The sequence below is a fragment of the Eumetopias jubatus genome, unplaced genomic scaffold, assembly GCF_037043125.1.
Source record: "Eumetopias jubatus isolate StellerSeaLion01/CBP00866 unplaced genomic scaffold, mEumJub1_p1.0 scaffold_1, whole genome shotgun sequence".
Classification (NCBI taxonomy): domain Eukaryota; kingdom Metazoa; phylum Chordata; class Mammalia; order Carnivora; family Otariidae; genus Eumetopias; species Eumetopias jubatus.
In genome coordinates, this window is record NW_028274807.1 from 96,217,625 (window position 1) to 96,231,081 (window position 13,457).

The following is a 13,457-nucleotide window of genomic DNA, read 5'->3' on the forward strand; positions in this document are numbered from 1 at the left end:
ACTGGTAGAATGAGGGAGATAATATTATTTATTTTACAGGGTTTTTTTTTATAAAGATCAAGTGAGATAGTATAAAGGCCTTGGCATCCAATAAATACATGTTCCTATCTTCAATCGCAGATTGGCCCTCCTTACCTTTCATTTCCCATCCCTCATCCCAGTGAGAAATTTTGGATATTACTCTCTGTGCCCCTGCTGCAACTAGGGCTGAGGCCTCTAAATTTGTAGTATTGTTTGGCACTTACCTATTTCTTATCTGTTTCCTTACCTAGACCAATAGTTCTCAACCCAGGCTGCAGACTTAAGTAATCTGGACAGCTCATTAAAAAATGCTCCTTCTTATTTCAGTTAAATGAGAGTCTCTGATCTGGTATACAGTCATGGTTTATAAAGTTCCCCAGGTGATTTTAATATTCAAGCCTGTACTATAGATGCCTTCAGAGCAGGGATTCATTAGTGAATCTTTGCTGCCATCACGGAGCTGGGTATGGAGTGGACATTCAGTGAGTGCCCCAAAACCAAATGAATGCATGCACGCATGCATTGGCCGACTCTCTGGGCCTTCTGAATGTGCATTCAGTAAACCTGAACCCATTTAATTACAAAAATGCGATGCACAAATTAGAGTATTATTGATAAATTTACATTTATACAATGGTAATCCGTACCTATGCAGATAAAGTCATGATTTAAGTTTTCTCAAAGTCTAGATGTTGCTTCAGGCAATTTCCTATCTACTTATTTGTGGGTTCAGTGTTTTTGTTTGTTTGTTTTTCATTCTTTTGGGTCCCGAAGTCAAATGGATGAGGTGATTTTAACTTCCCAAAGGGTGCCTAAATACTTAGAGCTGAAATTAGCAGTTTACTTGCCACCATAAAATTTCTCACTGTCGGGCTACTATATATAATCCTGTCCCTTCTAGCGTTTGTTTTGTTGCCTTACTCTTGGAGTATATATGCAGATTTATATTTAACCTTCCTGTGTTCTTTGTTTTTAGTGGCCCATCAATAATTGTGTTTAGCTGTAAAAATATATACAGCACCTTGAGAGAGGAGGAAGAAAGGGACTAATGACATTGAAAGTGATAGCTCTATCAGTTTGTTAAAAGTAACTTTTTTTCCCGTAATGTCTGGTAGTGCTTTCTCTTCTGAATGCTAAACAGAAGGTGAAATACAGTAAAATGCTTCTTTTCATATAGGAAATAGTGTCAGAGCACCATGACTAATAAAATCAACTTTCTCATCTAAATGCAGTAGATTTTTAAGTTTCTTTTCAGTAGGATTCGATTTCAGGATGACCTCTAGACAGCCAGCTGAATGGTGGGTAAGGGAAGTAGACTCCTATCTTTGCTGGTAAAGAGAATCATGACTTCATTACTTCCGTTCTGGCTTAGGAATTGAAATGTTATCAGCTTAAGAAAAAGAAAGAACATACATCACTAACATGTCTCTAACTATTGTGGGGTGGGGAGGGATCTCAGTCATGGAAATTCACAGGTTAGATATTTTTATTGAAATAAAAATGGATTCTGGGGCTATATTTAATTTCTTTACAAGGTTATTTTCTCTTAGGTAATCAGCTCGGACGTGGGGTCTACTGTTTCCTTCTGGATGATAGACACTGGGCAGAAAATCAAACAGTTTACTGGTTGCCATGGCAACGCAGAAATCAGCACTATGGCCCTTGATGCAAATGAGACACGGCTTTTGACTGGCAGCACAGATGGGACCATAAAGGTGAGGACGCAGTGATGCTTTTCTACCCAGATACGAGGAGGCTGAAATACTATGCGAGGAGACAGCTATAGCTATATTTGTTTTTGCCTTTTTGGCCATGCAAGAGGAAAGATGAGATCGGAAGAGTTAAATAACTCACACCATCTAATAACAAAGCTGTCAAGAAAAAAAAAAAAAGCTTTTGTGGAAAAATGAATAAATGATTTTTCTGAATAAATTATTTAGACTAAAAACACAATTTAGCTTACTTATTTCAGAAAGCCTTTTCCAGTATTCTGGATCGAGGACTACTTTGGGGAATAAGAAGTCCGAATAATTTTCCTAAGCTTCAGCTAATATCTCTAGTTTTCTTCTTAGTTTATAAAAGGAGAAATCAGGGCAACCAAGAAAACTTTTTAAGATGGCATAGGTTCAAATTTGGGGGCAAATGAATATTTTAAAGTCAACCCATGTTATAATTTGCACTTTTATGTGAAGGAAAGTGAGACAGCAAAGAAGGATCATAGGCAGAACAATCATCATATTTATTATCCTAAACTAATAGTATTTAATATTTCCACTTTTCTTATTTTGTAACTATTACTAATTTATTCTGGGAGAAAAGTGCTATTATGCTTTGCAAAAATGATCAAATTTTCATGCAAAGCTTAGATACTTGCTATCTGAAATTGTGCCTACCAGTGAATCCTCTCTGCTCCCCTCAGCTCTGAGACTAATGACAGTCTTTGATTGGAGATGGCTTGTGACACTTTAGGGCAACAGAAGGCAGTTTCCCGGAATAAGCTTTGAATGATTCTCAAACTTCTGTTATAACTAGAATCAGAGGGTATTAATGAGGTATGCCTTCCATGGTGGGGTGTATGATGCATGCCGATAGACTGCAAGGGAGGGTAATGGAAAGTTCTCTGGATATGTGGGTAGAACATGATGGAAGTTGGAGGCAAGAATTTAGGGGGATGCCAGGCTGGCCACTGTCAGTGTGAAGGAGGTGCTATGGCAGGTTGCAGTGAAAATCTCTGGAAATCAACAGAGCTGGGCCTCTGGGAAGGTTAAATGGCATGAGTTAAGAACTGGGAGCTTGGGTTTAAGTAATCTAGTTTACAGAACTTACGGGACAATTCCAACCCCAGTAGTCAAGGTGGAATAAAACGGGAATAACTGGAACTGGAGTTTTAGACAGACTTAGGCAAAAGGAGCAAGTGAGTATCCCACTTACGGGTCCTGGGGCATGAGACTGAACTGAGAAATGAGATGAGTAGACTAGGTTCCTTTTACCTCTTTCTTGGACAGTAACGTTATAGAATCCAGAGGAGAGTAGACTTGCAGATGGTTGCTAAAAGCTTGCAGATAGTCCCAGCTAAGGGACTTAGTTGGACCTGGGGACAATCAGATCTTTACAGTACCTATTTGTGGGTATTATTTTAGGTGGGTTTGCTAAGGGCCACATTTAGAGGAAAACGAAATGATATGGGTAAAGAGCATGTGCACCCTTCAACATCTCAAGCTTTGCATTGTCGAAGTTAATGTGAATTTAGTAGTATAATCACAAGTTTTTGAAGGTATATTTGTCTGTATCATAATAGCACAACAGAATTCTTAAATTTGGCAACCTCTGTGTAAGATGCACAAATCTGGGTTGAGCTGTTCATGTTCTATGAAGAGACAAGAATGAATGACATTTTCCAGTCATTTATAATTTAGGATCCAAAACCAGTACCTATGTCATCTAAGATTTAAAAGTATTGCCCTGTTTATCATGGTTTTGAGGTATCTGATTTTTAATTAATTAGGATTTTGAATAATTAATGTAATCATTCAATAAAATTTGAAATATCAAAGAGTTACACAGTGAGAAGAGTTTCTTTCTCACCTCTGTTCACAGTTCCTCCCTTGTAGCACCACCACTGTTACTGGTTTCTTGTACATCCTTCTAGCCAAAGGGCAGCATCTGTTTCTTAAGGGCAGCCTGATATATATGTTGTTCTGCATTTTGCATTTTTCTATCGTGGACATTGAGTCATATGAATGCATACAATAATAATAATGTTAGCTAACTTTTATTGCATGCTTACTAAGAACCTGGTACTGTTTTAAGCACTTCACACATACAAACACACAAATGCACACCCCCACCACATCCCCCCACATATATATCTATATGGCGATTTTACAGAGGAGGAAACTAACACCCAAGGAAATAAAGCAAATTGCTTATTAAGGTTCCATAGCTGGTTCAGTTTTGACTGAGCTTAGAAATACAGAAATGACATATTCTTCTTAATGGCTCCACTGTATGCTACTGTATAGATATTCCATATTCTGACTGTTGAGTCCCTTATTAATGAGCAGCTGGGTTGATTCAGGCATTTAGCTTTTATAAACTGCTTGAAGAATATAAAAATATTCAAAATATGTCTTTTCACACATGTAAGTGCCTCTGTGAGATGATTTTTATAGAAGTTGAAAGTCAAGGGAGTCTAGTCAAAGGGTGTATGCAATTTAATTTTGATAGTGCCCACTTGCTCTTTGTGTATGATACACCAATGATGTTTCATGGCAGGGCTTAGTTTTAGTGACCGGATGATGTTCTATTGTAAAGTTCACCCATTGGGCCTGGGTCCTCACCACCTGCCTGAGGAAGTAAACTCAAAGTGCTTGTGTCTCTGTAGGACGGGGTCTGGCATCCACTATCAACAGGACATTTTACTGGGAGAAGATGGGAAACCTATCCATAAGGACTATGTTTCAGGCTCTGTATTAGATGTTTAATCCTCCAAATGTCCCAGAGGAGTAAGTGTCCCGTGTCATAAATGAGGAAACTGAAATTTAGAGATAAACACTTAGAGAAAGAACCAGGGTTTCAACAGACTCCAAAATGTGGCTCTGCATGATTTTATAGTCTTCCCCTTAAAAATGCATACTCATTTAAAACCTTTATCTGAGTATATATAATTCGGCTATGTCATAATTAAGAAAATCCTCTCACCTTTTAAATTTACCCATTATGTTTTGTTATTCTACTTGTAACCCGATCTATTCTAATAATAGCTGATTTAGGCTATTGAGTCATATGAATGTCTTCTTCATTGAGTAAAATAACACAGTGTAATAGGATTATTACAAACAAAAAACAATGGGTAAATTTAAATGGTGAGAGGATTTTCTTAATTATGACACACCCTAAGTGAATCCGCGCTTGTCCAGAACAAAAGTTTAAAATAATCCTATTACACTGTGTTATTTTACTCAATGAAGAAGACATTTTCTGTTCTTGTCTCAAAGGTGACGTAAGTTTTTCTCTTAAAGGTATGGGACTTCAGTGGATACTGTCACCACACACTAAATGTTGGGAGAGAAGGCGCTGTGGATATTTCACAGATCCTGGTTCTTAAGAAGACGATACTGGTTACAGGCTGGGAGAGGTATGATGTGCTTCATGCAAAACTGTAGAAAGGCAAAAAGAGAATGTTTGTATTTGAATCAGAATCTAAAAGATAAAAGAACATAGAAATCTTGACTGATTCTGAGTCATTAACTTGCGGGTAAGCTAGGTGAGTGAAACTGGTCGGATTGACTGAATGCTTAGTGACTAAAGCATGGTAAGATCACGTAGCTCAAGCGGCTTTGAGAGAGGTGTTAGAAGGCTTTCTTCTGGATTTTGGAATCTTTTTCTTAATCTTTCCAGACAGGATCATAATACCACTTCCTGAGTATTAACTCCAAAAGTTTCCTAAATTTTATAGTCAATAAATTCCTAATGTATAAATTATATTCTTTCAACTATAATGGGAACTCTCATTTCTTCCTCCCTTGTTGCTTATTTTAAATTGCAGCAAAGAGGGAAATAGGTCATGGAATTCTGTATTAGCACTTCCTTCATATCTGTGCAGACAGGGGTCTTTCACGGCCTGCTTACTGTTCTCAAGGAGGAATTCTTCCATTTTATCATAAAGAAAATTATTTCTCTTTCTTTTTCTCCTGAGAGAACCAAGGGATCATAAACAGGACCTTTTCTATGGCATTGTATAAGCACTAGGAAAATTAAAGTGTCCATAAATTCAACAGTTCACAAAATATGGCTCTAATAGGTAATTTGCCCAACATTATTCACTACGGAATTTTGATCTTTATGATTTGAAGCTAGGATCCAAATCAGATTTTATACCTAGAAAATTAGTGGTATATATTTGGGGACTTTTATTGATCACATGAAAGGCTTTTTCTTCTAATGCAAATGTGCATATGCAGACTAGAAAACATAGTGCTACTTACAGCTTAGTTTTCAGGGGTAGTTTGACTATAAGGAAAGAAAGTATAATCCAGATTATTCTACTTGATATAAAGAATGAATTGAATAAGCCTCACCTTTGAAAGACAAGGCTTCTTCACATCCTAGGAACAATCATGACTCAACAGACTATGGACTAAGTATTTCTATAATCGGGTTGTGGCAATAAGTCAGTTTAATTCTCAAATATTATGGCATGGTAGATGTGAAGTATACAGCTGATCCAACTTAAATTTTGAACATAACAAAAAAAGAATTTTAAGAATTCATCAGTGTAAGTCAAAAGTTTGGAGATACTGTTTTCTTAATTATATTTTTAAGATATCCATAGTTAGAAATTAGCATTAAAAGTAAGGTTTTTTGATTACGCAGGTCAGTTTTAAAAGATTAAATGAGTAGACTCCTTTAGAAGTGGTTTAGAGGGACACCTGGGGCACGTGGCTGGCTCAGTCCATAGAGTGTGTGGCTCTTGATATCTGGGTAGTGAGTTCAAGCCCCACATTAGGCATAGAGTGGAAGGAAGGAAGGGAGGGTGGGAGGGTGGAAGGAAGGAAATGCCTGATGTTCTGCTCTCTCTGGATGGGTGGTAACTTTCTGTAATCTTGGAGAGGGAGCTTTGTGGAGACTGAAATGAGAGAAGGAACAGTTACCATTCCTTCCATCTTTCCCCATCTTTTCCATCTTCCACAGAGGTTGTCAGGATTTGGATCCCTAGTTGGAACTGAAAGTTGAAGGAATGCATTCTCAATTGTATTATTTCACTTTTATATTGGTAGATTTAAAAAGTTTATTTTTGGGGTGCCTGGGTGGTTCAGTTGGTTAAGCCTCTGACTTTGGCTCAGGTCATGATCTCAGGGTCCTGGGATCCAGCCCCGGCATCTGGGAGTCTGCTTGTCCCTCTCCCTCTGCCCCTCCCCCCGCTTGTGCGCATACTCTCTCTCTCAAATAAATTAATTAAGTCTTTAAAAAATTATATTTCCTAAGTCAAAGCCCTTATGTTAGGACAGATTTTACCAGAATTTGGCAGGGTCCCTTATACCAGGAGGCATTTAACAAAGTAGCAAGAGGACTGGTTGACTGTTTGGTTATAGCGGGGGAGGGATGGTCCATTAAGCCAATTCCTTAAGAGTTTAGTGATTAGAGAAGAAATAACTGGAAGATTGACAGCTTATTAAGCTTTTTTTAAAACCTAGAGGGAGGTTGTTTAAGTTAAGCTGTCACTTTAACTTCAGGCTCTACCTAAATAAAGAGATTGGTTTAGTAATTTTGCCCAGGATAAGAGAGGTAGTACATTTATTGGGTGAGGTACCTAAATATGCATCTGATTTATTTTATTTATAGTGCTTTGTAACATTAGGCCCTTTACATACATTATCTAACTTAATCCTTAGCTTCATTTGAAAGGTAGGCAATATTTTGTAGATATCTCAGTCTTTATCATCAGCTCTTATCTTTCTAAGCTCACTTATCCATTTGCTTTCTGGACACATCTGCCTGCAATCTCAAATCCAACATATTTTAAACTGAATTTATTATTTTTTCCCTCCTCAAAACCCACTTTTTTCCTCTTAGCTTCAGAGCTTTGGTCAACAGTCAGAGACCTGAATATCCACCCTGGTTCTTCCTTCTCGCTCAACGTCACAACCAAGTAGTGTTACCTATTTTATGTTCTAAATATTTCTCAAACGTGTTCCTATTACTACTACAACTATATCATTCAGGGCATCATTTCTACCTGGATGAATGTCACAGCCTTCTAATTGGTCCTTTTCTGTAGTAATGCCCCCATTTTACTTCTTGAGTAGATTCTACACATTTTAGCTATAATAATTTCTTTCTACAATACATTCTATCTATGTCACTTCCTTGTTTAACACCTTTCAGAGTGTCTATAAAATACTCTGAAGCTTGCCCTGGCCTGGACCTATTCTTAGTATCATTCTTACCCATTCTTGGGTATGTTCTAGTAATCTCTACACCTAATGTGGGGCTTGAACCCATGATCCCAAGATGCAGAGTTGCACACTCTTCTGACTGAGCCTGGTGCCCACTTGGGTACTTTCCAAACTCAAATATAGGAACCTGCTGTTGGGGCGTTCCCATGTAAACCATACCCCCTTGCTTTTATTTTCTCCCCTTCTCTAGAAATTCCTCTCTAAACATTGTTCATGTGGCAACATTTATTCCTGTTTCAGGTCTTGTTCATTCATCTTCTCCACCAGAACATCTCTCTTTACTCCCAGGGTGGAAATAAGCCCCCTATTTGTCTTTGTGCTGTCTAGCTTCCTGTACTTTATTTAATGTAGAACCAGATTTTAGCATTTAATGTGTGTGTGTGTGTGTGCGTGTGTGTGTGTATGTGTGTGTGTGTGTGTGTAGTGTCTGTTTCTTAGTGGATGCTCAATGATATTTGTTGAATGATTTAATTAATGTTTATTAAATTACAGGAAATCTGAAAATTAGATTAATTACTCATGATCACACTCTGAATAGGGAGCAAGCAGGATAGTTATTCAAAACTATTCTCTTTTCACAATAAACCAGGAATCTAAGTATTACCAGTCCTCTTTCACAAGGGAGAAGATGCGGCTTGAGAAAATGGGTAGCCTGGACAACATTACAAAGCTAGTAGGCAGCTGATTTAGAATTCCCTTGCCAAAGTCCACGCTCTTTCCACCATTCCTGAGTTACAAATGTAATCATTAAGTCATGGGAGAGCAACTATATTCTCTTAAACAAGTAATCTGATTGAATAGGTTGGTTATGTCAATCAAAGCTAGGAAATCAGTTTTGTGTGTTTGAAGAAACACATAAAAAACATGTTTTATCAATGAGTACTGGGTGTTATATGCAACTGATGAAACACTAAATTCTACCTCTGAAACTAATAATACACTGTATGTTAACTAAATTGAATTTAAATAAATTTTAAAAAACATGTTTTAAATTAAAATTAAATTAAAAAAAACTAATACCTCAAAGTTTTAGCTTACTATTATTTTTCCTTTTTCCTTCCCACCAATATTTTTAAACTGCACCTAGGTAGAAAGCACTGAGTTAGGAACTATGTTGGACTGAATGTGAAGAAGCATGATTCTTGCTCTCGTGGGCATCATATTCTAATTGGGGAGTCAACTCACACAAGGCAGGATATGATAAATGCCACTGTGAAATGGTGCTAAGCAAAACCTGAATTGGAAAGCCCATGTTGGTTTTCTAGAAATGCATTCATTAATATCTAGAGAATATGTCAAATCTGTTAAAAAGAAGAAGCCCCAAATTCAGAACTTCTAGAAACATGCTTCTTACCATTTTAAGCAAAATATATTTAGAGACAAAATTGTGAATTAACATTAACTTAGGGCCAACTAAGTAATGCCTGGTTAAATGCCTGGTCATATTTACAATGGTAAAATTAAATGAATAGATGATCAGTTAACTTTGCATTTGCATGTAATATGTATAGTTCTGGTAAAATCAAATAAATAATCATAATAGTTTAAGATTTTATCCTGCCCTAAAATTCTATGATTCTATACTTTGTAAAAATAGACTCGGGCTTTTAGTTTCTCCCACTGTATTTCTTTCCTTTCTGTTAAAAGAAAAACCTCTATTTATGAAGATTTTATCTCTGTAAAATAGCTAGGCTTATACAAATATAAAAAAGAGAATCACTTGTATCAATTCAAGTAATTCTGAAAATATTGATTGCATCTTTCACAAAGCTCTGTAAAGTAGGTGCTCAATAAATAGATGTTGATATAACTTGATTTCTAAAAGTATTTTTTAAGTGATATTAGATTAGGAATTTGAAGTTCCTCAACAAAAAAACTTATCTATCACAAGATACTAAATTCTTAATAATTGCTTTACTAAGGTACTATAATTGTATGTGACTCAATTGGTTTCTGTTATTAGGATGAGACGCAGAATGAACATTTCCAAAGTGTAACTTATTCTGAATAACCATGTTGGGATTCAGGAGGGGGCAGGTATTTTGGAAATTCACAAATAACCCTCAAACCTAATTTCGTGATGGCTTTGGTGTCCAAAATTTGACTCCCAAGAATTTTAGGAAAAAGAATAAAAATGAACTGATTTATATTGAACTCATTCTCTGCCTTTGAGATACCTCTTTTAAGCCTAAAAAGCACAATGGACTGAACAAGGATAGATTCTTATGATAACTGGACTAACAACACATGAACAATTAGCCTCTGAGGGAACAAATAGTTGATTGTGCTCTTTTGTTCTCTCCATGACAATTACTACGTGATAAGTTTTGGTGAAAGTTATTTTCCCAGCTCATTCATCCTAAAAAAGGTTGTTTTTTAAACATTTTTTTGTATTTTTTTTTTTTTTTTGTACTTGACAGGTGAACTAATTTTGTTCTCACAGTATTGGTCATTATATCTACATTCTGAATGAGAGATCTGATCATCTTCACAGATGACACAGTGACTCAGGATCTCTGATGGGAGGTGTGGAATGGAACTAGTAAACTCCTTCAATGTCAAAAGAACAAATCTCTCAGACTCCTAAAATGCCTGAAAATTGGCTCAATCTGCACTTCAATTTAACTCTTGGCAAGAGTACAAACTTAAAGTTATCTTTGAAATGGACAAAGTGAGAAATACAGTGTGGATTCTTAAGGTATTTTAAGGATAACTGTCATTTCAGTTGAAAGTTTCAGGTTAGGTTTTAAGGGAAAGGTGACAGCTAATTAGTTTCTCAACATTTTGACACACAAGGTCAGGTATCAGAAGGGATAGTTTTTATACCATCTTAGGAAAAGCATTTTGTGCCTTTGACTTGTATTACCTAAATATATCTAGTTAATATGGGTATCTTGGCAAAAAGACATTTGACATTGAATTTTGACTGAGAGATAATAAAAGAGATATAGGATTCACCTCTTCCCTCTCACTCCCGCCCTACTCTCTCCATCCCCAGAGGGTAATCTCAACCAAACTTAATATTCAGTAAAGAAAAAATTAAAAATAAATACATGTAAAGCTCTTATGAGATTCATGGCAAATTCAGAACTGCAAAGTACCTTATTTATAGTAACTTACTAAGCCTCATATTAATATTATTAAAAGAATATTAGTATTAAAATTATTGATTTTTTAAAGAAAGAATACCTCATACATAAATATATTAAAATATTCCACAAATATTTATTAAATGCCTATTATGTGCTAGGTACTATTCTATGCACTGCTGATACATAAAGGAAATGAACAAAGTCCCTGCTCTCCTAGAACTTATTTTGGTAGGGGAGACAGTAAATAAACAGACAAGTAAATATAGACCACAATATCACCTAGTGGTAAGTATAATAAAGAGAAATGATGTAGGGTGAGGGATGAGAGTCTCAAGGGGGAGTGTTTTTACTTTATCTTTTAATTTAAATCAAGTTTTATTCTGATTGAAATATCCAAGTAAGTAATAGTGCTCCCCACCTCAAATTTTCTTTTCTTTTATTTATTCAAGTATATTTAACATTACTCAGGGCTCCTCGCAATAAATGTACTCTTTTTTTTTTTTACATTTTTAAAATTTTATTATGTTATGTTAATCACCATACATTACATCATTAGTTTTTGATGTAGTGTTCCATGATTCATTGTTTGCGTATAACACCCAGTGCTCCATGCAGTACGTGCCCTCTTTAATACCCATCACCAGGCTAACCCATCCCCCCACCCCCCTCCCCTCTAGAACCCTCAGTTTGTTTCTCAGAGTCCATAGTCTCTCATGGTTCATCTCCCCTTCCAATTACCCCCCTTCATTTTTCCCTTCCTAGTATCTTCTTTTTTTTTTTTTGTAACATATAATGTATTATTTGTTTCTCTTAATCCCCTTCACCTATTTTGACCATCCCCTCACCGATTTCCCTTTTAGCAACTACTAGTTTGTTTTCTATGTTTTAGAGCCTTTTTGGGGTTTGTGTCTTTTTTTTCTTTGTTCATTTATTTTGTTTCTTAACTTCCACATAGGAGTGAAGTCATATGGTATTTGTTTTTCTCCCACTGACTTATTTCACTTAGCATTGTACCCTTCAGATCCATCCATGTTGTTGCAAATGACAAGATTTTATTCTTTTTTCATTCTTTATTCATTCTCTTTTTATTCATGTGTATATATACATATATACACATATCTTATGCATCTTATATATCTTATACCTGTGTGTATGTATCTTTTTTATCTACATCTTCTTTATCCATTCACTCATGGATAGACACTTGTGATGCTCCCATATTTTGGCTATTGTAAATAATCCTTCAATAAGCGTAGGGGTGCATATATCTTTTTGAGTTAGTGTTTTCATTTTCTTGGATAAATATCCAGTAGTGGAATTACTAGATCATATGGCAATTCTATTTTTAATTTTTTGAAGAACCTCCATACTGTTTTCCACAGTGGCTGCACCAGTTTACATTCTTACCAACAGTGCATGGGTACTCTTTTTTCTTTACGTCCTCTCCAATACTTGTTATTTCTTGTGTTTTTAGCCATTCTGACAAGTCTGAGGTGTTATATGACTGTGGTTGTTTTTTTTTTTTAAACTAGGCTCCACACCCAGCGTGGAGCCCAACACGGGGCTTAAACTTATAACACTGAGATCAAGACCTGAGCTGAGATCAAGAGTTAGACTCTCAACCAGCTGAGCCATCCAGTGGTTTGGATTTACATTTCCTTGATGATTAGTGATATTAGACATCTTTCTAGGTGCCTGTTGTCTTCTTTGGACAAATGTCTATTAATATCCTCTGTTCATTTTTTAATTGAACTATTTGTGGGGTTTTTTTTTGGTGTTGAGTTTTATAAATTCTTTATGCATTTTGGATATTAACCCTCAAGGGAGAGCCTTTATATAGGGTAGTCACAGAAGGCTCAGTTAAGGAGGTGACATTTGGACAGAGAATTTTTCATTTATTTGACAAATATTTATTGAATACCCACTATAAGCAGGTCACAATGCTTATAGCGGGTTATTGTTGTTATGTTATTGTTATTAGGAGATTACAGAATAAGACAAGATCCCCGGTTTCTAAGAATTTATAATCTAGCAGAGGAGTGTGGCTATATATATTTATTGTTATAATAAAATGAAAACAGTGTGATAGATGAGAAGAAGGAAATATTTCTTTCAATTCTAGTTATTAGGGAAGTCTACCAGAATAAGATGGACCTTAGAGAATGGGTGTATGGATAGATAGACGTGGGACTGTATGTGAAAGGAAATCCAGAGAGGGATGGATGAGCACATCATGAGTGAAAACAAAGCAGCTAGAAATGTGAAGGGTGCTTAGGGAACAATAAAGGTATCATTGTGTTGAACAAGAAAGGGTACTTTGGAAACTCAGCCTCTGAATACCTCTAGCAGTTCAAAACCAGCTCCTACAAGCAAGAAGCTTATTTGA

At 36.1% G+C, this 13,457-nt stretch overlaps 1 protein-coding gene across 1 annotated transcript in view; it reads left to right on the plus strand.

Annotated features, from left to right (window-relative positions):
- The window catches only part of WDR49 (WD repeat domain 49), a 131,595-nt gene that overhangs the window by 67,373 nt on the left and 50,765 nt on the right, over positions 1-13,457 (plus strand). The window contains 2 exon segments of the mRNA XM_088020026.1: positions 1,572-1,736; positions 5,043-5,158. Coding sequence (XP_087876152.1) covers positions 1,572-1,736; positions 5,043-5,158 — 281 coding nt within the window.